Here is a 23990-nt window from a genome sequence, read left to right as displayed (position 1 = left end):
CCTGAACCGCTCGTTCGACCAACGAAGATTCCCTCTCAAACGACCATGTCTTCGTACTACGAACCACAGGGCTGGCAGGCTCCTGCTGCGCGCCAGGTCTCCTGGGAGCAGCCCGTGCCGCCGTCTCGGTCAGGTATGCACAATGCATTGGATCCAGCCCGCAAAAATCTCCGGAACACACATACTCATACTTTTATTTTACTGCAACAGGCTCAAGCTCGGTCTCCCAGCGCGAAGATAGCCCGGCCTTTTCGTCTCAATTTGACGGTATGCTCAAATCCTCGTATTTTAACTGTTGGTCGAACCCACAATTCCGTTTCATTTCGCTTCGCCTCGATAAAAAAAAAAATAAGCATGATGCCTGAACGGGGACAATGACCGACGACTTTGGTGGTGCAACTTGAATTTCGGCAAGCGAAGACCGGGGAATTGTGGGGTTTGGTCGGTGTGATTTGGAAAATAACAGTGTGCTGACCGTGTGATGTTTCGTGAAGAAATTGATCGTGCGATCGACAATCTCGTCAAGAGCGGGAAGTTGTGGAATGCTCCTCGCCGGGACTCGATGCCCATGATGATGGGTCGTCCCTATCCCGACTACGGTATGTGGACGTACCCTCGATCGATGCGGCGTTGATCTGACTTGAATTCCCCGTGGCAGACCCTCGTATGGGCGGCAATGGCGGCCCCCAGCGACACCACTCGGTGAGCGAGTTCGAAGGCTCCCGAATGCCCCCCTCCGGCAATGCGCAGGGTTTCTATGCCTCGCAGCGGTACCAGGGACGCCCAAATGAAGTAGAACAGATGATGCAGGCGAAGCGACGGATGGCAGCTCAGCGTGAACGGGAGCTCCGCAACTATCATCAGGAGCAGCAGTACAACCGAAGTACGTGGTAGCGTGTTTGCTTTTCTCTCTCTCTCCTTGACGTTTATATTCCCCCGTCATTTTTTTTCTTTGCATCTATGTATCCGTCGGCCTTGTATAATATATTGGTTTGGCATGTTCTTTTGAATGCGCGGTTTTTAATACGTGATCTTCTTTCTCCAAAGGCCTCCTCGCCGAGATGTCTGCAAACAAATCCGATCGATCCCTCAGCCCAGCTGCCGTGAGCGAAGACAGTCGCCGAGACCTCCTGGCTCGCCAGCACCGGGCTCTGTACGGCAATGAGAGCCCGGCTTTCTTCCCCCCTGGCCCCCTGCCAGACGACAACTCTCGCCCTGAGAGCCAGGCTGCTGGTACCCCCTCGTCGGCCGCTCGTGGAGCGTCCCCGCGGGGTGTGGACCCATTCGGTCTGAACCAGGTCCTCGCTGCTACCGACGGTGCACCCGGTCTGCAGTCTAGCTCTCGGGCTAATAGCACATCCTCGCCCAGCTCGGCTATCAACGCCAGCTTCCCCGAGCAGTCCGTCCCTTCGACTTCATCGCCTGGCAGTACCGACTTGTCTTCGTCTCGTCAAGCTTCAGCTAAGCCGAGCACCGGCCCCATCGGATCTCGACCTGTAGGACCGCAGACTACTGCTCCCACCTCTAACTCGGCCCTGAACAAGCGTTCGACAACCCCACTATCCTCGTCCCTAGGCTACGGCTTCACTCCCGGGGAGGCCGCTGCCAACGCAAACGAACGTGCTACATCCGCAGCCCCCAACCCAGCTGTCACGGCTGCTGCCAACGCCCCCGGCCCCAAGGACCCGGCGGCCGGTGGTGTGGGCCTCGGCTGGTCCAACGGCAGTGGCGTCTGGGGCTCGAAGAGCGGGCTCGGCGTCCAGGCCTCAGTGTGGGGTTGAAGGCCAATAAATCGAAAAATTCATACCCATGACTTCATTTGATTCCGCATTGAGGGATTTCACGGCGGCGCTTTATATGTGGTATGCATTCGCTTTGGGGGCCTTTCGACCTCTTTTTGATAATTTTCGTGGCGTTGTGTGAGCAAAATGGCTTCTCTATTTGCGTGGGTGCGGTGCTTCTCTGATCACAACGGTATATACATGACAGCGGGAGCAGGATTACTCTTTTTTTCTTCTGCCTTTCTCGATCTAGGTTGTTTTCGTTTACATTTTCCGCGGTTTAGTTTTCGGATTTGGATTGACCTGGCTTGGGGCGGGACAGGGGTCTGCTACTTTACCACAACTGGGTTCCTGGAGTCAACATTGGTGTCCACGGACCGGATCATTTTGAAAACGAACAAAAATACCCTCTTGAGATAAGGTTGTTTTCCGGTGTCTTGATTGGTCTTTTTGGATGTCAGAAAGTGCTTTCTTATTTTGTTTATTCATTCTGGGGCCCGTGTGAAATGGTCGGGATATGGCGCTCGTTCTTCGGTGGAAGTGTCTCATGGACTCTTTTCATTTCTCGGTGTTCTTGTTCTTGTTCATCTGCAATGTCTCCATGGATATCTATGGCTATTATTTGTTACTATCCTCTTATATTTTCTGGCAAGAAGGGGGGGGGGGTTCGGGTTGCACATTGGAATTGGATGACTGTCACTTTCTTCATATTTACTTTATTCTTCTATACTATGGGGAAAGAGGGAGAATCAAGGGGCGAAAATCTTTAAGTAGTTAGTTCTTGAGGTGTTTATTTAGGCTTATATATCTCTTCTATGAGTATGAGGTTCAATCTGATCTACTACCGCTTCAAACCTTGGAAGTTAGCGTACATAGCCATCTTCTTTATAGTCGAAATGCCCCTACTCCAAACAGTTGTACTTTATATGAAATGTGGACTGCGCGTAATTTATGTAAGATAAAGGCCATTCAATGACTTGGCAGACGTCCATTCTCGCGAAAGAGGGTCGTATCCAAATTTCAGTCGTTAATTAAGCAATTAAGCATTATAGCAAAGCAAGCCCCACCCCATCCTCAATCTAGATCCCAAAGATAGATCCTTCCAAAGATCCGTATAAATCTCGTGGCTCAGGGCTCAGGGCATTTCACGTATGTACTTTGCACCACCTGCCCATAGTCACACGGCATAAGGATGCATAAGAATCTAAACAGTCATGGCCGGATGGCCAGAAAAACACCTAGGCAGCATTGACATGGGTATCAACGGCGTGCGAAGTGCTGTGACCAGAGCCCTGCTGATCCTGGACCCGATCCTCCTCTAGCACAGCACCGGGAACTTCATGCTCAATACGTCGCTTCGCAGTGAACCACCCCTTAACACCTCGCTCCTGGTTCTCTCCCAACCAGGGCTTCCTTGCCTCTGCCAATGCTCTACGTCCCAGGTAGTAGATCAATTGACCGACAATGATGAGCACAAAGGCAATGGGGTACATCCAGTGAATGTGGTAATGGAAGACCTTGATACCAATGCACACACCCCAGAAGTTCATCGTAAGCAATGAGATGTTAAAGAACGCAGCGGACGATAATCGGAACATCGTGGGTGCAAGGCAGTAGAACATGCTCAGACAAATTGTGAATCCAATCAGGTAGCCTCCAACCTTACCGTCCCAGTGGCTGGCGTTGTACTTGTCACGCTCGAAGATGGCAGATTGCACACCGTCGATAATGACGCCATATAATGAAAGCTGGCCCAAAACCTCGTAAACAGGTCTAGTGCTAACAAAGTACTCCTCGGCGGTATTTGTGAGGCCGTAGAACGAGGCACCGAGCAGGGCGAAAAGGTCGCCCTTGAGCTGGTTACCCGAGGAAACATCGCCACCGTTTGTGCCAGTGATGTGGTCCGAAGCAATGAGGACACCCATGCCACCAACGCAGATGATGATACCGGCGATTTGGGTAATATGGTATCGGACCTTCAGGAAAAGGAAGGAGATAACGACTACCACGACGATGGCCCAGAAGTTGATTAGTTGGGCGCTGAGCATGGTTGTGTATTCGTATGCGAGCACGATGAAGTAGTTTCCTTCCACATCGCAGAAAGCGAGGATGATGTCTGTAATGAGCTAATTAGAGGCGAGGCGCGAGCAAGATGATACGGGGTTGTGACATACACTTCCATCCGTCACGCCAGATCAATCGGAGCCAGCCCTTGAAACCGTAACGGTAGATGGTGTAAGGGGTGAAGATGCAGGTAAGCACAATGTAGTTGAGAATGGTCTGAAAAGTAGGAATAGACCAATTCTCCTCGGTGAGTAGGGTGGTGAAGGTGCTCGTCGCAGTGTTCATAATAGCGAGAGCTTGTCTATATTTCAATCAGTTTCCGTAACTTTCCTTTCTCCAGGGAACCCTGTTTATTAATGATTATAGTGCTCACCCTAAAAGCAACACAATGTAGAACTCCTTGGTCTTGAAGTAGGCGAAGAACCCCTTCTTTTGCGTATCAACTTGATCGGCCGGCGCCAGCGCCTCTTCATCGCGCTGGCTCTGCACCACCACCTCCGCCGTATCCTTAGGAGACGACGAGGTAGAATTGGCGTTAGAAGCCGTCGCCTGGACGGCAACCTGGTTCTTGGAGTCCGACATCGTCCCAAAGTTGAAGATTTGAGGCGATGTTGATCAGCAAAGCGGGGTTTGCAGAAAAAAGAGATGCAGAGGCGCACTGATCAGGCCGCTTGCGGTATAGATCTAAGAAGAGGGAGCTTTATAATCGAAACGAGCGCAAAACCCCCAGAAGTCGCTCGTCTTTAGCGCACACACAGACACGGAAGCGTAGAAAAGGGAAAACAAGAAGCTGGCCAAGGAAAAAAAGCTACCAAGACCACGCCGGTCTGGAACCTTTCCTCATCGGGAAGGCGTCGATAAGAATCTGCCATGCGGTGGCTACCCAATCAGTGATTGGGCGGTGGGGGCGGTGACAGGGCCCGAGCTTTCGAGAGCGGAACAGTCCGATCCTGTCTGTGACTGCCTTGCAGCCTTGGGTAATCTATACGGGTAATCCCCTTACCTCATTACTATTTTGGTGCTGGGATGCAGAATATGGATCGAAGCTTCGATGCCGGAGGTTAATTTCCTCCTGGTTCCCGCTTCTTCCCCGTACTGCATGGAGATCTACCTTAATTCTAGATGGATAAATTTGGACCTTCGATTGATAGATAGTGGCGATAAAGTCCCAATGCACATGTGGCATTCCAGTCCCTTGATGTGTTCATATCAAGGAAGTTTCCAGGATTCTGGAAGATCCGGAAGTGTCCACTTCTCCCGGTCGCGTGTTAGCTGCGGCGTTTCTTCCCTCCTCCCCATCGTGGGTCAGGTACCTTCTTTTTTAAAGTTCTCAAAGATTTGGAATATTTGGACGAGCTCCTCCATAAACACCTCAGAATCACATCTAATATAGAAAGCGCGAAGAAATAACAAGCAAAGGTAGAAAACTGGCCGAGGCCCTTCCCGTCAGGTGGATCCTCCCCCTTCACAAACCCAACCTTTCCCTTCGATCGTCATCCCCTCCGCAGACTCTTCCATCATCTCCACCCCCGACCCCTACCCAACCATTCTCATCTTCGGTATCTCCTAGGGCCTCGCAACCGGCGCATGCTCATACTGGAGGCCCCGGAGTGAAGTGCCCTCCCTTTTCTCGCCGGATCATGGCGCTGGACCTCACGCCGCCCGACGGTCGCAAACGGGTCAAGGTCTACGAACTGAGGGATAATGACTGGTTTGATCGCGGCACCGGCTTCTGTAGCGGTCACATACTGGAGGTAAGCTTGTCTTCTTCCTGGAAGCTCGACTCATCCGGGCGCACGGTGATGGCGTGCGCTTGGCCGCGCGCGCTTGATCTTGGATGTTCCTCCCGCGCATTACGACAATCCTGCATCCGCACCCGCACCTCTCCCCGGAACAGTTTGAACCGCGTGGCTGACTCGCGTGTTTTCTTTTTTCTTTCTGCAGGAGGAACCCCGAATATTTGTCGAGTCCGAAGACCAGCCTAATCGCGTACTGCTGGAAACGCGGATTTCCAAGGAGGATGGCTATCAAAAACAGCAAGGTTTCTGTCCCACAACCGCGTCTGTATCACCGAAGGATCTGCTTTTTACTGACTGCGCAATCAGAGACGTTGATCGTCTGGACGGAACAGAGCGGGACGGATATGGCACTCAGCTTTCAAGAGGCAGAAGGATGTGCGCAGATTTGGTGAGGATTCCTGAAAGGTACTAGAGATGTGTGCGCGTGCTTCGGAACTGACCATCCGACAAGGGAATTTGTAAATGCTGTTCAACAGAATCTCAGTTTGGCCGCGGCCGGTAAGTTTGGTTACTCATATGTTTCTTATCTCCCCTCTACGTGCGTGTCTGACTTGGATGTGTTTTTTTGCTGCAGATGACGCTCTTTCCGACGACTTGGATAGCTACCACTCCATCACACTACCTGCGCCCGAACTTCGAAACCTAGGTGAAATGGAGCAGATTGTGCGGTCGGCGAGTATGACACAACCAGGTCGCGATGCGCTGTCCAAGTTTATCATCCGCGATGAGTACATTGCCAAGCTAGTTCCTTTAGTGGACATGGCTGAGGACTTGGAGAGCCTGACTGATCTGCACCATCTCTGCAACATCATGAAATCCCTCATCTTATTGAACGATAACACCATCATCGAAACTGTCGTCGCCGACCATATTATCCTGGGAGTGGTAGGAGCTTTAGAATATGATCCTGAATTTCCCACCCACAAGGCAAACCATCGACAATACCTCGCAGACCAGACCCGCTATAAAGAAGTCGTCCCTATCAACGACCCGATTATCCGCAGGAAGATTCGGAGTACATGGCGCTTGCAATACCTGAAGGACGTGGTTTTGGCCCGGATTTTGGACGACCCGACTTTCTCTGTACTGAACTCCCTGATTTTCTTCAACCAGATGGAAATCGTGAACCACATCCAGACCAACGGACATTTCCTCCGAGAACTCTTTTCCGTCTTCGATCCCAGAAACACCAACTCCAAGCGCAAAGATGATGCTGTACAATTCTTGCACCAGTGCGCGGCAATTGCGAAGAATCTCCAAGGTCCATCAAGAGCCCAGCTATTTGCCAATTTCATTAACCACGGCCTATTCGCGGTGATTGCCTTCGCAGTGAAACATCCGAACCCAGCTATGCGCACGACAGGCATTGATATTCTGGTAGCATTACTGGACCACGACCCGGTGATGATGCGGGGATACATGCTCAAGGCTGTCAATGAAAAGAAGACACCGCTCACAGATACCTTGATTGACCTGCTCCATGCCGAGACTGACCTAGGAGTCAAAAGTCAACTAGCTGATGCTATTAAGATCCTGCTTGACCCCCAGATACCCTTGCAGGATCCGCTCGCCCGGGCTGGACCCGATTATTTCAAAATCCGACCTACCAATATGCTCTCAGATGCATTTGTCCAACAGCATTTCGATGATTCTTCTAAGCGGCTCTTTCAACCGCTCAAACAACTTGCCAACCGTGCTACCCGTAAGTGTTTCCTTTTTCGGTTGAAGCCATCCAACTAACATTTTTCTGCAGTTAATGATTTGACGTTCCAAGAAGTCACGCTCTACTCGCATCTTGCTGATATACTTACCTTTTTCGTCCGTCAACATCTCTTCCGCACGCGCAATGCGATCCACAGTGAATCTCTTGCGCCTCGGGTCGCTCAGCTTCTGACGGCCCCTCAAAAATCTCTGAAGCTGGGTAAGGCAGCTCAATCACCTGAGCAGTTCCTTTTTGTACTCAAGGGTTCAAGCTAACATTGGTGTTCAATAGTCGCCCTCAAATTCTTCCGCACGTTGATCAGTCTTCAAGATACCTTTTACCAAGCTCTCATGACGCACAACAATACATTCGGCTTGATCCTCGATATTGTATATGAAACAATGCCTCGTGACAACCTACTCAACTCCGCCTGCCTCGAGCTCTTCGAGTTTATCAAACGGGAAAACATCAAGCCATTTATTATTCATGTGGTAGAGAAGTACCGGGAGAAGCTTGCAAACATCACCTACGTCGACACATTCCTGAATTTGATTCTTCGTTACGATCAAATGCAAGGGTATGGTGGAGAGGCAGATCCGTTATTTGGCCATGAGGATGACAGCACATCACGAAGGATGCCGCTGAATGGTCAGCGTTGGCAGGGAGTGAAGGAGATGGATGCCGCCGAAGAAGATTACTTTGGTACATCCGACGATGAAGATGATGTAAGACGTCTTGCTAGATTGCTTTTGGGAACTTTTCAAACTGACCGAACTACAGTGGCCACAGGATACTCGTGGAGCCCTTGCTGCTGGTACATCCAATGGCTCTGCTACTTTGATGGTCAAGCCTTTGGTTGACTACCCTGATGATGATGACGAGGATGTCATGGACACTAAACCTGAAGCCCTCGCGGAGCAAACCCAACGGGCCGAAGTGTTGGTCACGACAGATGCTACAAATGAAACCAGTCCTGACGCTGCTGTCTCTGCGCCTACCTCGCCCGCCCAGACACCTCCCGAACGACTCGCTGAGAAGCGTCGTCGTGAAGAGGAAGATGATGATGAGCTAATGAAGCTCACTGCAGGGCCCAAGCGTAGAAGCTCAACAAGTAGCAATTCTAGCGCTGGGATCCTAAATCGGAAGAAGAGTTTATCGATTGCACCAATTGGCGCAGCCGAAAAGTCCGGATCGGGGGTTTTAGCGAGTGTCAGCGCGGCACCCAAGAGAATTGCTATCAATTTAGGACCGACCAAGCCTACTTCTTCAGAAGCCGACACATCGTGCACAACAGATACTTCCGATGAAGCCAATGAGAAGGAGAATCGAGACGACAGCAAAGGCGAGGGAGACAGTTGATAAACCCTGGTTCAAACTATGCAGTCGGCCCACAAATCGATTCTCCCACTTCAGCAGCGATTCTTCACTGCAGCCACCTCACCTACTCATTTTGATGAGGTAGATACCATCCAGCGCAGCTTCGATGCTTGTGTTTCTTGAGCTTTCTACTTTGCTATCATTTTACGTGCTGCTATTTGGCGAACTTCGTTTTATATTCTCTTTGCGCCTTTTTTGTTTCTTCCTTGCCTCTCGTTCTTGAACCTGGCACTTCACAGCGGTATGATACCCGCAGTGTTGCGGTTTTTCTCAATGGCGGGGGCAGGGAACGAAATGCTGTACATTGCGCTCTGTCGGCGTCTGGGCAATCAATGCATTGGATCCATCCTCGGACCCTCTTGTTCTTTTTTAACATTTATTTTATTTTTCATTTGGGATTTAGAAACCGGGGGCGGTTTAGGGGAGGAGCTTTGGGCTGGGGGATATGGAGTCAGGAACTATTGCAATACACTTGCATTCCAAGGTCATTTTGCTTGCATCTATATAAAATGTGGTACTCGTATCTCGTACAGTAGTAGCTCGTAGCTTATTAGTGCTGCATGGAGCTCGGTTCACACGGGGATCCACTCAGCTCCGCAACCGCCTTTGCACCTTACACCTTAACATCGACCTCAGGTACCGTGCGTCAACGACAACTGCTCGATGGTATAGCAAGGTATCTGCACCCTACAACGTGCTCAAACAATCCATATCTCAATACGATTCGAAACATTGTATGGGGGCCCTCAATAATTTACCAGGTGATAGTCTGCTAAACGTACGAACTTATTCTGGTTCTTGTCAAAGTCATGGAACCCCAAATCACAAAGAACACCTTTTGCACCTATACAGGTGCGCAGTCAGAGTCAGACACTACCGTTTTCTTCGTATCTGGAAATCCAGGTTTGATCGGATACTACCACCCATTCCTATCCCTGCTGGCGCAGAACCTGGTCGACGAGTCCCAACCCCAGATCGAGACTAAAAACACCACAAAAAAGACTTCTTTCCAGATATACGGGTGCAGTCTCGGTGGCTTCGAGATTCCACCAGTTGCTAAGCATGAAAGTGTTCAAAATGCCAAGGAAGGGCATAACAAGAATCACTTGTACGATCTTGAAGGCCAGATTCGATTCGTACACCGGAAGCTCGTGGATTTGATGCATGGGAATAAAAGAATCTCTGCCGACGATGCCGGCGAACCGAAGCTTGGATCCGATCCTTCGACCCCAGCGCCGAAACAGAAGGTCATTCTCATTGGGCACTCCGTCGGCGCATATATTGCTATGGAGATCTTGAGAAGACATAGGGAGGGCATACCGAATATAGAGGCCCTTTCCTCTACCGGGTCAGCAACCGGTCATGCAGACTCTAGCTCTTCCAGTTCATTCGACATTATCGGCGGCGTTATGCTCTTTCCAACAGTAAAGGACATTGCGCACTCGCCATCTGGCCAGAAATTGACGGTCAGTGTCGTATTTCAAGGTTGATGGGAATTGCCATTCACTAAGCTTTGTGCTTTACAGACTCTACTATCATTTCTCCCACATCTCGCTCTTATTGTGAGCTTCTTCGCCCGGATATTAACCTCAGTCCTCCCATCCTCGACTTTAAAATCCGTCGTTCGGTCGGTGATGAAAGATCCGCCTGCTCATGGCCTCGAGACTACGCTTGCGTTCTTGAAGAGTTCTGGTGGTGTACGACAAGCATTGTATGTTATGTCCACTTTTGGTTATATCAATATTCTCAACGTGGTGTGTACTAATGTTCTCGACAGACATATGGCAGCTCATGAAATGCGTACTATCACATCGGATAAATGGACAGATGACGTTTGGGGCGTTGGGTGCGGACCTGAGCCTACAACACGCCTGTTTTTTTATTTTGGAAAGAATGATCATTGGGTCGCAGAGAAGACTCGAGACGAAGTTATTGCATTGAGAGGACGAGAGGAAGGGTTAGGCCCTAAGATGTTTGTTTGTGAGGAGGGATTGCCGCACGCATTTTGTCTAAGTAAGTTGTGGTTGTCTTTATGGTTCTGATATGAGACTTTACTAAGTGATGTTCTTCTAGAGCATAGTGATATCATGGCTCGGAAGGTTGCAAACATGATACAGGGTATTGTACAGGATTAAGCCCAACTGTGCGCCTGGAACAGGTGTCTTGGCCATTGAAGTTCCAGGAATCGATATCTAGAATCCGAAAAACCATTCAACTGTGTAGCTTACATGGATGAGAATAGACAATTAATTCTAATGCTCTCCAGGACTATACGATGGCTTAAGAACTGATAGGAGCCATATCAGGCAACAGGGTCTTATTCGGCTCGTCACCTTCGCCGCTCAGAATGATTATTGTCTGTTCCCGCGGAAGCGGAATATACCGCGAAAATGCAAGGGAATATTAGAACGTTCAAGTAGTGAACTGAATAACTTAGGTGCGTTGGGAGTGTGATGAGTTTTTAAATGGAGGTGAATTAATCTCTTAAGTATACATGTGAATCAAACCCACCATTGTGCAATGCATACCTGCTGGGTATCTCAAGCAAAGCAACGCCACCCCATTCAGTCCGATGGCTCAAAAAAAACGCTAGATGATATGCCGTAGAACAATCAAGATAAATCATGCGCCATCAAATGACCTCGAGATGATAATAAAAGCAAATAAGATAAATCGCATGGAGCGACAGCAACATTTACTGTTGCTGGGGTTGAAGTCCCGCGCGACGGAAGAGATCGCCGAGGACATCGGGCATTCCCTGGGCCGGAGCTGGGGGGTTAGGCGCACCTGCCTGGGAAGCATGCTGGTGTGCCAGAGGCATGTGGTAGCCATATCCGGGCTGGGTCGGGGCTTGAGGCTGGGGGTGAGGCTGGAACTGGAGCTGTTCATGGTGCGCACGAACACTCCACTCATCATCCTGCGCACGTTGCTGCCCAAACATGTCTTTCAGTGACATGGTACGGCCCATCGAGACACCACCCTGGAGGTTCTCATTGGGAGTGGCCTGAGTCTCTGAAGCAGCAGCAGCGATGTGGAGTTCATTCTGGCGCATAGCCTGGATGCGTTCCTTTGCATCCTTCAGGCTGTTGCCAGCACGGCTAGCGCACTCCATGATGACTTTGGCGTTCACAAGGCGAGTGTTGGTGGTCGAGGTTTCGTCCTCAGAGTAAATCCAGATACCCCAAACGCGCTCCTCAGCATCTTCATCACTGACTTCCTTCAGGATGACATACTCCGGAGTCAATTCCACATTGTCACCGTGAGTCAGGCGGGATTGGAAGTTAACAGCACTGCGACGATTCAGAAGGAAAACAGTGAAGCGTTCTTCACCAAGTGGACCCGGAGTCATCGAGCAAACGAACAGGGTGCCCTCGGTGTTGGTCTTCTCCCAGGTCTTTGAGTGGGGGTTGAAGGCGTAGATGACGGCGTAGTTGGCCAGAGAGATGACATCAGTTATCTCAGCATTGTGGGTACGGAGAACGCGAAGGTTGAGCTCTTCATTAGAGCGGAGGGGTGGGGCAGGTTTTTGAGGCATATCGGAGAGATACGCGTTGTCAGACTCGTAGTCGGTGTGGGCGTTATTGTGGTTGTTCTGGTATCCTGATTCAGGTCGGTTAGCGTTGCGGTTCGAAAATCCAGGATCGCGCCTCATGGTGGCGGTGGTCGAGGGGGAAAGGAATAGAGAGGGTGAGGTCGCTGAGTCGTTCGCTGAGTCGGGAAGTTTGGAGATGAGTGATGGGTTGCTGATTGCGGGTCAATCGATAAGACCGATAAGACATATCGTCATCGGGTTCCTCCAACTTGCGTTTCGTCGCGTTTCTTCCTATTTCACAGTTTCCAACTTCTATTCTATCCGCTAGGGGGCTTCCTGGTGCTTGGACAGGCTCCTGTCTTTCTTTTCCTTTTACCAAATTTGTGCTGCCCTCTTTTCCGCGGTGCTACTACTCTCCTAGAGCAGCTATCCTGCATAATGCACCTGCTTGCTTTCCGAACCCCGTCGTGCTAAACTCTACAACCCAATTCATTACCCGTTGATCGCGTTCACCATTTATTGCACTGGATCCGTCATCAATTACTCCAATTGCATTGTGGTGCTTCAGAAAACCACTATAGCATCCGATTTCCCGCCGGGATTAATAGCCGTCCCAGATTCACAGCCATAGGTTCTATATACCACGCTTTGTCAGTGTCGCATTAACCCCAAAAGAAATTGCATCAAAATCCCATGAACATATACCTTCTCCTACAAGGCTTGACACGATTTGATTCAACATGAGCGCCAAGGACCAGCGAGCCGAGTCGCCGGCGTCAGACTCGGGGGGCCAAGCGTCGGATGGGGTGGAGGACATTCAGCACCCTGCGCTGGACTTGCAGTCCCTCTCGCGTGCCGTCAAAGCACGAAAAGCTGAGTATACTCGTCGACGAACAGTTCGCGTGAAAGTTGGAACTTGGAATGTAGCAGCCATCTCCGGTACAGAAAAGGACATTGGGAAATGGTTCGTGCAGGGCCAAGGGGTGTCCGAGAAGCTCTCTGGTGCCAAGGGTGAGCAACTTGAGCATGCTGGAGCAACGGAGGGAGGTTCGTCAACCGGAGATGAGGAGAACGAGAAGAAGAAAAGGCCATTTCAAACAAGTCCTGAGGAGATTGATCTTTATGTTTTGGGTCTCCAGGAAGTGGTCGATGTTTCATCTCCCGCAGAGGCTTTACGGCCATACACCGATTCGGGCCCATCGAATCGATGGAAGGAGTCAGTTCAGAGTTCCCTTCCTCCAGGATATCAGCTCGTCTCCGAGGTTCAGCTAGTTGGGCTCTTACTTTTGATCTACGCCTCTCCATCGATTCGTGAGAGCATCTCCTCGGTCAGCAGTACCTATGTCGGGACGGGTCTGATGGGGTACATGGGGAATAAGGGCGCCGTGGCTACTCGTTTGGTCCTGGGAGAAACTACTCGTCTAGTTTTTGTGAACAGTCACCTTGCGGCAGGGTCTGATAAAAGCAGCCTAGAAAGACGCAATTGGGATGCTTCACAGATTGCGTCGCGTGCAAAGTTCGATTGCATTGATGGCGAGAAGGGAGCAGGGGATGAGACTTCTGACAGTATTGGCGACGAGGATTTTACTTTCTGGTTTGGCGATCTTAACTATCGACTAGATGATATTCCTGGGAATGACGTGCGGCAAGTTCTAGCACGGCATACAGTTAATGCATACGATATTGCACTCCAGGAAGCAAAGAAATCGGGTAGCCGCCGAGGTTCTACCGCCGATGATGAAAACCAGCCACCATCACCGCCGCTTCCAGAAGATGATGGGACACCCGAGCCAGTCAGCGACGATGATATTGATCCTCATAATGACCCTGCGTCATTGCAGACAACTATTTCATCTCTTGTCGTCCATGACCAACTGCATATTCAGCAAAAATTGGGAACTGCATTCCACAAAGGATGGCGCGAAGGCCAAATCACTTTTCTGCCTACATATAAATATGATGTCGGTAGCGTGGCTATGTTTGACTCAAGTGAGAAACATCGTGGCCCTAGCTGGTGTGATCGAATTCTTTACCGCAGCCGGCGGGACAAGCTCAAACATGAGCAACTTGACCGAGAAGCCGAGGAAATTCGGCAGAGAGACAAAGAAATGCAGGACCAAGGTCTCGACCAGGCTGCTGCCGATGAAAATGTCCTATTTGACTACGACCCTGAGGTCGACGGAGCAGATGGGGGAGGGGGAGGCAGCGTGGAGGAGTATATTTCAGATGATGACCGGGCATCTGTCTCTTCTGTTGCATCTGAAAACTCAGCATTGGATGAGCCCATTCGTCTGGATCATTATATATCACACCAGGGAATTCTGTCTTCAGATCACAAACCCTTGGATGCCATTTTTACGTTGTCATTTGATGCCGTGAATCCCAGCCTCAAGGCTAAAGTTCACCAAGAGGTGGTCCGGGAACTCGACAAGGCTGAAAATGAAGCTCGCCCTGGCCTTACGGTCGTGGTTGATGTTCCTCATGGCGAACAAGGAAAGGAGCGAGATCCGAACGCAGTTGACTTAGGTGATGTCGCTCATGATGTGCCGGTTCGCCGGTCCATCACTATTGCCAACACGAGCGGTGCATCAGCCACCTTTCACTTCGGCGAGAGGCCTAGCCTTGGTAATAAAGACAATTCAGAGAACCCCTCTTGGCTCCATATTCAAATTGAACGGCCCGAGGACCATACCAAACAACCGGCTACAGCTTTTGGAAATTCCTACACACTACTGCCAGGCGACGTGGCCAATGTCGAGATCATAGCTCACGTTCAGAATATCGAACAAGTTCGTCTTCTCAACCTGAAGAAAGTCAAACTGGAGGAGATCCTAGTGCTTCATGTCGACAGTGGTCGCGACCATTTCATTTCGGTCACGGGCCACTGGTTGCCAACCTGCTTTGGCTGTAGCGTGGACGAATTGACCCGCATGCCCGAAGAGGGAGCCCGCAGTCTCGACGAGAAAGGGGCATCACATCCATCCCAAACAAAAACTGAAGTGCGGCTATCTGCTCCACGTGAGCTCTTTCGTTTGACCGAGGCGATTTCCGATCTGACCGAGCGGGCCGTAGCAGAGTGGAGCATGACAAAAGGCGAATCCCCAGAAGAAGCACCTTGGGCTTTGGAACCATCAGGAACCGGGTGGCCTTTCCAGCCCGACACATGGACCCTTCATGACCCCGAGCAGCGCGCTGCTCTGTCGGCATCAGTCCGAAAATCTCTCGACACCAACCAGTCCCTAACGTCGATTTTTCCACCAGAAGTTCCATCCCTCCAGCGGCTAGAGATCCTCTCCGCAACACTTCTGACATTCCTCAATTCCTTAAGTGATGGCATCGTTACCGCATTCGTTTGGCAAGAGATGGAGCAGCAGATGATCGCACGAGAGAAATCCAAGGCTCCTCCGCGATCCTGGGAAGAGACTCAAGCCTGGGTCCTCGAAAGCCTCGCCTATTCACCCGCACACAGTGTCTCCTTCACATTTGTCACCTTCATGCTTGCCCGTATCGCGAACGAAGTAGCCCCAGTCCCTTCCCTTGCACCGCAGCCCAGCAACCCTGTATCAAAAACGAAAGACGAGGACAAGAAGGACACGGAGGATCAAGGCCAAGACCAAGGAGACAACCAAAATGAACAGGAGAACCCCAAATCCAGTCTCCCAAACCCGCCCACCCCTGCCTCTACCGCGGCATTCATCTCAGCGGGCAGATTCCGTCGCAAAAGCCAACCACCCACCCCCGAATCCTTGGCAAAGGACTCGTACGAAAAAGCTACAGCGCGTCGACAGGCTGTCGAGTCTACACTCACGTCTATATTCGCCCGCGTACTCATTTCGCAGTCTGCTCCCGTGCCGTCGAAGGAGAAAGAGCGCCGAGCTTCGGACGAACGGAAGAAGGCGATTATTGAGCCATTCTTGAAGATGATTGGAGTTGATGACAGGGGGCCTTCTGGAGGGCGGACTTGATGTTGTACGTATATTCATTTATTGATTTCCGAGTTGGAATGGATCAGTATATTTTGATCCTTGGAAACTCTTTCTTCTGCTTATTCGGTGCCACTTCTTTGCGTTTATGTCAATAGACTGGTGGTATGTTAGATATGATAGACGAACAGTTGTTTGGTTTGACCAGTGAAAAGCCCGTGGTCGATCTGTCAAGTGGGGAGAGCAATCCTCCATGTACTACCGTGACAATATATCCTTCAAAGCCCTCGTTATCACTAAATTATCATATATATGACTGATGTACGCACTTAACCTCGGTTTGAACTGCGTGAACCCAACTGGTGCATACTTTGACATGGCCGTATGTAAGCCTGAGAGATGTGGAATGTGGGTCCATATCTATTCTACAGGTGGAATGCACAGAATGTCTAGAAGCACCCCCTGTGCCAAGACCAGGCTCAGCTCGGCGATTCAAATCCATGGTTGAAATACTTTTGCATGAGAGTCAAAGCTGCAACAGCCCGGCCCTTGTATACGGGATGTACATCGGGCGGTTTCGAATATACAGAAAGTAAGTTGGAAAACACTGCGGACAAGCTCGTGTACACACTTCCTATACAGCATGAGAGTCTGTGTTGCCATAATTCTGGCCTCTGTAGTCCTAGGGGCTTCTTCCCCTCAAACTATTGAGATTTCCGTGAAAGATACCGAGACTTCCAACATCGCCAATATCCACCTCAAATATCCCAACACTAGCTTTGAGGATCATGTTTTTATGTACGGCGATTGCGATGCAGTCGACTCCAAAGACCATCATCATGTTGCAAATGTTCCAAGTGGCACTTACCCTAGCGGTGACACTCGACTGGTCTGGGTAATTCCTGATACTGTCCATTCTCGTCGCTGCATTTCAGCTTGGGAGCAAAGCAGATTAATCGGGCGAAGTGAGCCGCTGAATCTAGATAAGATTTTTCATGCCAGAATGGCCAGACGAGACCACATTCCCATGTCAAATGAGTCTGGTATAGATGCAGAAGGACCCTGGTTCAAAGGTGTGGAGCTCCTTCAGAATAAGGAACTCGGAGTCGTGGATGTGAAGAAGGCTAAGAGCAAATGTTCGCGTGGCTTCATCCTACCTTGAGATTCAATTCTAATGCTTTCTAGCAATCGGAATTCTCGGTGCTGGAATCTCAGGTTTGATGACCTATGTATTTATCCACCTTTGCGCAAACCCCCAAGATCATGAGATTGTTGCTGATTAGTTCATCAAGTTCCTCCTCCACAGTGTTGGGTTTACGAATCTTGAAGTTTCCGAGTCCACCAATCGCGTTGGGGGGTGGGTAATTGAGTCATTGAATCAATGTGTACAGCAATTGGTGCTAACATGAATTGACAGTCGCATCTGGACTGAGTACTTCGATCTTCCCGACTCAAAATATCAATATCAAGAATTCGGAGCCATGCGGATTCCTATCACTGCAACCTTTCCAATGGGCAATGAGACCTTGACATTGAACTTCACCTACCATCAAATGGTTTTCCAGCTTAGCGAAGCATTGAACAAACTGAACAAGTATAATGAATCACTCAACATCGACTGGATTCCTTTCATCTATAACAGCGATAATGCCCTATCCTTGATCAAAGACAACCGAAATCCAGATGGTTCCATCCCGACTATTGGTGATGTTGCGCGGAATAGGTCTATTGGCGCATCAACTATCCATACTCCTCATTTGGATGATCTCAAAAACAAGTTGGGAAAGATTATGCTTGACCCTGCAATGATGAAGCTCATTGCCAGCAACATCTTTGAAGCACATAAGAAGTTTCTTGGTATTCTACCATATGTCAATTCTTGAATTAGCAGGTTGCTTACTTTTGATAGACGTTGGACTCGACGGCAAGGGAGGAGATGACTGGTCAAAGGCGGATTACATTCACAATGTGCTAGGCTTCGATCTGAACACCATTGACCTTGTCAATGATCTCCTCCCAAATGCTGCTCCTTTTTGGGCACATATGTAGGTATCTCCATGATATAAGGGGCTATCTCATTCATAACCTACTCTTCACAGGACTGATGACCTATTCTTCTCATCCAAAGAGTGGAAGACGATCGACAAAGGTGAGTGTCGACGTAATTGTGAACGATGAATACGCAGCAGCTGATACTCTCAGGAATGATTCGACTACCAAACGCCTTCAAGCCGCTGATACAAGAAAACCTGAGATATCATCGAAAAATCCAGAAGATTGAATATCTCGACTCGAAAAAGAAGGTCCAGGTGTCCTGGAAGAATAAGTACACCGATCGTCAATTTGAAAACGCTACATATGACTACGCTTTCGTCTCTGTTCCTTTCACGGTGGTTAGGAAATGGGAGCTTCCAGGTAAGCTCCACAGACAATGCCTCGGTTCCCTGCTAAACCCAAGCAACAGAGTTTTCTCCCACCCTAGCAAACGCTATCTCTAAACTCGGCTACGGGTCTGCCTGCAAGGTACCTGCCTATCCTGATTCAGCTTTTGTTTCATGTAGCATAACTAACCATAACAGGTGGCACTAGAATTCAAATCCCGATTCTGGGAGCACCTCGACCGCCCCATTTTCGGAAGCTGCAATACCCAGACCGATGTGCCCGGAATCGGGAGTATTTGCTACCCCAGTTACAACATAAACGGCACTGGCCCTGCAGTTGTTCTCGCCAGCTACAATCAGGATGATTACGGGAAGCGCTGGGTGTCGACTCCCAAGGAGGAACATGCGCAATATGTTCTAGATTCCTTTGCTCGGCTTCATGGTGAGATTGTTTATGAGCAATATACTGGGAACTTCAAGCGTGTCTGTTGGTTGGAAGAGGAGTTTAACGCGGGGGGCTCTTGGGTTGATGCTGGTGTTGGGCAGCATAAGCTTTATATGCCTTCTTACTTCAATACTGAAAATAATGTGGGTGTTCAGGATCATCATGCCCAGACGGGGTAGGTAAGTTCTTGTTGGAGGTGCTCGTGCTAATTTTCACAGATCATATTTATCGGGGAACATACCGCCTATACTCATTCATGGAGTAGGTTGACTTCTAGTTTTACTATGTTTTTCTCAAAGCTTGAGCTGACTTGAAGTTAGTTGCCTCGGCCTTGGAATCATCTGTTCGTGGCACAGTTCAGCTTCTACTGGGTTTGTTACCTCTACTCATGAAACCTGTCAATCATAATATTGCTGACTTGAAGTTCATATTAGAATTGGGCTTGGTGGACGAGGCGAAGGAGATTACGGAAACATGGATGGGCAAATGGGTTACTGTTTGAGGCAATATGGAGTCCCAATTTCTGTCCTTATAAATTTGGTGGAATATCAACCGCGGACGCAAGCTGATTGGAGTGAGAGCTGACTGGATAGAGAATTTCTGAAATGCCCAAATATATGACACCGTGGACCCCGATGATTGACCAACAGGGGAAGCAGTATTATACATCTTCAAAAAGTCGTCATTGTCGGTTGGAAGTGTTTGTTCACTGGCCAGTAAACACCGTAGCATATCCAGGGCATATCCATAGTCATCTTGGCTAGTTCCAGGATACACATGCGGGAAAGTCTTGTTCAAAGCCGACATTAAATTTGGTGGAATATAGTATATATAGCCCGAAAAGTACATATAAAAAGGTATAAGAGCCATTTGGCATCATGACATCTTCAAGCATGGACCAGCCTAGCGAGAAGTACCCTTTACCCTCGAATCCAGAGATTGCTGCGATGTAAGCGGTGAAACAGGAGCCGTTGCCTTCGGCGGAGGCGACCGCGGTCGGACCTTATGACCACCTCCCTGAGCCGACTTGCCCTTACTTGACTTCGAGCGTGGCTTTTGTGCAAGGGGCCGACCTAGTATACTCTTCGCGGTTGCTAAGCAGCGATTTGCTGCGCGACTGGGTAAGTTGAGGATAGATAATGTGAGTTGAGTGGGAACCACGACACATGCGCAGGCCCAGTCTACTAGTGTGAACGCGTAGCTGGAGCGGCTGGAAAGGCTGGAGCGTTGCGCGGCGGCTGCTAGGGCTAATGCGTCGCGGGTTTGAGCTTCAAGTTGCTGAAAACGGGTATCTGACTGGAGGGTCATCAGAGCAATGCGTTTCTCGTAGCGGCGAACAGCGCGGTTCAGGGCTTCGATGTCTGGTTGGACGGTCCTTCGTACTTCAACGACGGCCTGTGTGATGAGTTCTGGTGCGTTATTTGGTTCTTTGGAAGAATTTTGGTCTGATTTGGAGGGAGATGAAGTCAGGCGAGTAGCGGCAGCTTCGGCTACATGGGCTTCGAGCTCCTCGAGTCTCTTTGTGAGATCTTGGACTTTATTTGCGTCGATGCGGTCTTCATCGTTTGTTGTTGCGACGATGCGTTGGAGGTGGAGGGTGCGTGCTTGGAATAATTTGAGGAGATGTGCGAATGGACGGATCTCCGATGCGAGAAGAAAGATAGTAAGGTTGTAATTTGAGACTAAACCTTCTGAGGGTCGGGACAGGTTATTTCTGATGCCGTGGAGAAGCCAGGCGCCGATCAGAGGGAATATGAAACACGAGACTAATGCGACGAGCTCGTGGATCTGGAGCTCCTTGATGGCTGCTTGATTAGATGCTCGTAGGGGCTGGGGACGCTGATGAGATTCTTCGCCGGATTCCACAGCCTCATCACCCTCGATCTCGATGTCCTCCGCAGTGGGGCTGAATCTGGAGTCTTCCCGCTGGATAGCCTGGGCCGACCGATACCAGTCCCTTTGAATCCGTAAGTTTGTAGTCCAATGTATCAGATCGGGCTTTGACATACCATGGCAATCGAACCGACCAATTGAGGAATATCGCCGCCAGTACCAACAATGTCACGTCAGTCACAAAAGAGCTTCCCTCTTTAAACATGACACCCGCGATGGCAGGCATCAGCGCCAAGGCCAGTGGTGCAGAGTGCCAATGAGACTCCTCCGTTGCGATCGGGCCTTCATTGTGCCTAGCAACCCGGGGGAGAAATAGGCCATCTGTGGATGATCGAATGGAGTTACGAGCATCTGAGATTGTATCGGAGAGGGTCGAGTTGCGGCGTTCGGGCCAGTCGGGGATGGTCTCAAGTGTAGTTCGCGCGGGGACACCACGGCGGCGGATGGACGAACTGCGGGGTGAGATCCCCGATGGTGAAGGGGGATCAGCCATGATGGAAAAGAGCCCGAGAACCTTGGGGCTTAAAAAGGCGAGAAGCTGCAGGTAGGAAAGAGTTCGCGCCGATGGGTAGAGGAGTTCGTGGCGTCCAGCCGAGGTTGATTAGGTCGATTTCAGAAGTCTTGATTCATGCAAGGGTATTTCGTCACGGCATTTCGTCATACCTTCGTCCACCACAATATGCATCCTCCAATGTTATAATCCGATTTTGATCTACCACACTTGAGGGGTGTATTTCTCAAAGATCCATTAGATTCGAAGTAGGGGATGCAAACCGTGTAAAGTCGTAACAAACAAACCCTGAATTGCCCATTGATTGCATCCATGGTTCGCTCTAACCCCATTGGGGGCTCTATAGAGCTGAGTCTATTGACCCCCAAATCCGGCCACAGTAGCAACTCTCCCTTTCATTCATGTCTTTCTTCACTTTCTTATTGTCAATGATGCCGACAGAATGCTCTTTGAATGGTCAGGTTCTTCCTTTCGTCATATCTGAGTCTATAGAGGCCTATGTTGGGCCCCCTTTACCTCGCATGCGGATTCGAATTACATCCAGTGCACCTCCTGCAGGTATCCTGGGTTGATCTAGGCCTGCTATCCCCGCTCAGTGAATCTTTTCTGACACCTGGTTTCTGTTTCGAGATTCGGCTCATGTAATTAACTGCATCATTGGAGAGCAGTCAGCTATAGAAGGATGCGTTCGGTCTGTTTCTTATCTTCTTCATCTTTCTCATACTTCTTCTCGCTTCGAATACTCAATTTAGGGCTTTGTGGGGAATACTGCCCTATCTGAAGGTATTCATCGTGCTTCCTGATAGCATTCATCCAATTTGCGACGACATTGGCGGCAGGTATGGCGACAGATACGAAGCTCTATCCGCTGGCGGTAGTTATTCCGGTCCTGTCGTTCATCTCCATTCTACTATGCCTCCCACCACTGGCTCTTCATGTCAAAAATCGCAACTTTCCTGCAACGGCCCTGAACTGCTGGGCAATGCTGCTGAGTGTGTTCAATATCATCAACGCTATTGTGTGGCCCACAGATGACATTTCCACATGGTGGGATGGGGCTGGTCTCTGTGATATTGAGGTCAAGATTATGGTTGCAAGTTATGTGGCTGTACCGGCTGCTCTTACATGTATCTTCCGGGGGCTGGCAGCGGTGCTGGACACCAGTCGAGCCGTCCTGGTTCCGAGCAAGACCCAGCGTTGGCGCAATCGGCTGATCGAGCTTCTTCTTTGCGTTTTTGTGCCAATCATGGCAATGGTCACTCACTATGTCTACCAGAAAGATCGCTATCTCCTCTATGCCATTTCTGGATGTGTCAACAACTATGACGAGAGTTGGCCAAGTTTCGTGCTGGCATGGATGTGGCCACCCATCATTTGCTTGATCTCTGCATACTATTGTTGTAAGTTTTGTGCTGTACTCACAATAGTCGAAAGGCAAACACTGACCCTGATACAGGCCTCGTTCTTATCCGCCTTCACCGATACAAAAGTGACTTCGAGGTTATCCTCCGCGCATCAAACAGCAACATGAGTAAATCCCGTTTCTTACGACTGTTCTTCGTCGCTTTTACCATGCTCGTAATCATCCTTCCCGTCCAAACATATGTCGTCTACTATGACCTATATCTCTCCCTTCCCTGGCACCCCTACTCCTGGTCTCAAATCCACCATGCATCATGGAACCAAATCATCAAGGTCCCCACAAACGGCAAAGTCTTTTTCGATCGCTGGACACCCATCGCCATCGGCATTATCATTTTCATCTTCTGTGGGTTCGGCCGTGACGCCATTCGAGTCTACCACTTAATTCTTTGGCGACTGGGATTCGGATACTGCTTCCCCAGTGTGTCTTGTCCTTTGGACTCGCAGGCTACGATCCCAATTCCCCAAGGTTCGAATTCGAGAACACTGGTCGACTCATCTCGGCCCCAGAAGAAATCGCTCTTCAAGTGGCGCAAAAATGCATATGATGATATCGAGAAGGGTCCTCGGCCGTCTTCCAATGACAATATCCGCAATTTGCCGTGGTATCGGTCCTTGTTCAATGGCCGTTCTGCTCGGGGCCGTGATCGGGCTGTCCTGCTGAATGATGTTTCTGTGCCTGAACAGACCGTTTGTACTAATGCTTGGGCGGGGACCAGTGCAAGTCGCTCCAGCAGCGAGTTCTCGGGGATCAATGCTCCGCCTGTTCTAGTGGATTCCATTCATATCAAGCATGTTATATCCCAGCAGAGTGAGCTCCAGCTCTAGGTCCGTCTTTAATCGACATATTCCATATCCCTTTTTTTCTTCTAACCAGCCGTCATTAAACCATTTCTGCAGTCTTAAGCATCATGTTCATGTAAATTCATTACATTCAAGAAGTCCTCGTGTTTCTACCAATTTTAGTCCCCGCGTAAACATCAACTCCAGGAGAATACCAACATACACCATAGAAGAACGGAGTGTATTCAGGGTATACAAGTACAATACAATAATCACAGCGCTAGGAGATCGACAAGAATCATTACCCAGAACCGAGCCGAGCCACGAGTCAATTCTCCTCTCCCCAACCCGACCTAGCCATCTAAGATCCGTCCGCG

The 23990-nt window shown here is 49.7% G+C and overlaps 9 protein-coding genes across 9 annotated transcripts; 6 read left to right on the top strand and 3 right to left on the bottom strand.

Moving 5' to 3' along the window:
• Window positions 1-45: 45 nt before the first annotated feature.
• On the top strand, window positions 46-1781 carry N7484_003110 (uncharacterized protein; the record flags this gene model as incomplete). Its single annotated transcript, XM_057113530.1, has 5 exons — window positions 46-133; window positions 211-267; window positions 495-599; window positions 659-883; window positions 1048-1781. The coding sequence occupies 5 exons, from the start codon at window positions 46-48 to the stop codon at window positions 1779-1781; spliced, it is 1209 nt and encodes a 402-aa protein (XP_056973670.1).
• A 1238-nt stretch (window positions 1782-3019) lies between these two features.
• Window positions 3020-4427, bottom strand: N7484_003109 (DUF914 domain membrane protein; the record flags this gene model as incomplete). Its single annotated transcript, XM_057113529.1, has 3 exons — window positions 3020-3897; window positions 3956-4146; window positions 4219-4427. 3 exons carry the CDS (start codon window positions 4425-4427, stop codon window positions 3020-3022), a joined length of 1278 nt encoding a protein of 425 aa, XP_056973669.1.
• Window positions 4428-5485: 1058 nt separating this feature from the next.
• On the top strand, window positions 5486-8705 carry N7484_003108 (SMEK family protein; the record flags this gene model as incomplete). The annotated part of the gene is made up of 8 exons (XM_057113528.1): window positions 5486-5599; window positions 5790-5886; window positions 5951-6032; window positions 6096-6142; window positions 6219-7346; window positions 7398-7565; window positions 7638-8071; window positions 8127-8705. The coding sequence occupies 8 exons, from the start codon at window positions 5486-5488 to the stop codon at window positions 8703-8705; spliced, it is 2649 nt and encodes an 882-aa protein (XP_056973668.1).
• An 827-nt stretch (window positions 8706-9532) lies between these two features.
• Window positions 9533-10858, top strand: N7484_003107 (bifunctional triacylglycerol lipase/ester hydrolase; the record flags this gene model as incomplete). Its single annotated transcript, XM_057113527.1, has 4 exons — window positions 9533-10189; window positions 10250-10434; window positions 10501-10736; window positions 10797-10858. 4 exons carry the CDS (start codon window positions 9533-9535, stop codon window positions 10856-10858), a joined length of 1140 nt encoding a protein of 379 aa, XP_056973667.1.
• Window positions 10859-11418: 560 nt separating this feature from the next.
• N7484_003106 (Dcp1 family protein) lies at window positions 11419-12375 on the bottom strand (the record flags this gene model as incomplete). Its single annotated transcript, XM_057113526.1, has 1 exon — window positions 11419-12375. The coding sequence occupies one exon, from the start codon at window positions 12373-12375 to the stop codon at window positions 11419-11421; it is 957 nt and encodes a 318-aa protein (XP_056973666.1).
• A 620-nt stretch (window positions 12376-12995) lies between these two features.
• Window positions 12996-16220, top strand: N7484_003105 (phosphatase family protein; the record flags this gene model as incomplete). Its single annotated transcript, XM_057113525.1, has 1 exon — window positions 12996-16220. One exon carries the CDS (start codon window positions 12996-12998, stop codon window positions 16218-16220), a length of 3225 nt encoding a protein of 1074 aa, XP_056973665.1.
• A 601-nt stretch (window positions 16221-16821) lies between these two features.
• Window positions 16822-19506, top strand: N7484_003104 (flavin monoamine oxidase family protein; the record flags this gene model as incomplete). Its single annotated transcript, XM_057113524.1, has 12 exons — window positions 16822-17314; window positions 17364-17407; window positions 17462-17535; window positions 17596-18035; window positions 18088-18223; window positions 18278-18327; window positions 18381-18593; window positions 18643-18701; window positions 18758-19147; window positions 19223-19265; window positions 19325-19375; window positions 19439-19506. The coding sequence occupies 12 exons, from the start codon at window positions 16822-16824 to the stop codon at window positions 19504-19506; spliced, it is 2061 nt and encodes a 686-aa protein (XP_056973664.1).
• Window positions 19507-19907: 401 nt separating this feature from the next.
• On the bottom strand, window positions 19908-21390 carry N7484_003103 (uncharacterized protein; the record flags this gene model as incomplete). The annotated part of the gene is made up of 2 exons (XM_057113523.1): window positions 19908-20961; window positions 21014-21390. The coding sequence occupies 2 exons, from the start codon at window positions 21388-21390 to the stop codon at window positions 19908-19910; spliced, it is 1431 nt and encodes a 476-aa protein (XP_056973663.1).
• An 859-nt stretch (window positions 21391-22249) lies between these two features.
• Window positions 22250-23658, top strand: N7484_003102 (pheromone receptor; the record flags this gene model as incomplete). Its single annotated transcript, XM_057113522.1, has 2 exons — window positions 22250-22808; window positions 22865-23658. The coding sequence occupies 2 exons, from the start codon at window positions 22250-22252 to the stop codon at window positions 23656-23658; spliced, it is 1353 nt and encodes a 450-aa protein (XP_056973662.1).
• Window positions 23659-23990: the final 332 nt, after the last annotated feature.

This window comes from Penicillium longicatenatum, assembly GCF_028827895.1.
Source record: "Penicillium longicatenatum strain IBT 33135 chromosome Unknown contig_2_segment0_segment0, whole genome shotgun sequence".
In the NCBI taxonomy this organism is placed as follows: domain Eukaryota; kingdom Fungi; phylum Ascomycota; class Eurotiomycetes; order Eurotiales; family Aspergillaceae; genus Penicillium; species Penicillium longicatenatum.
This window is presented reverse-complemented; position numbering and strand designations above follow the sequence as displayed.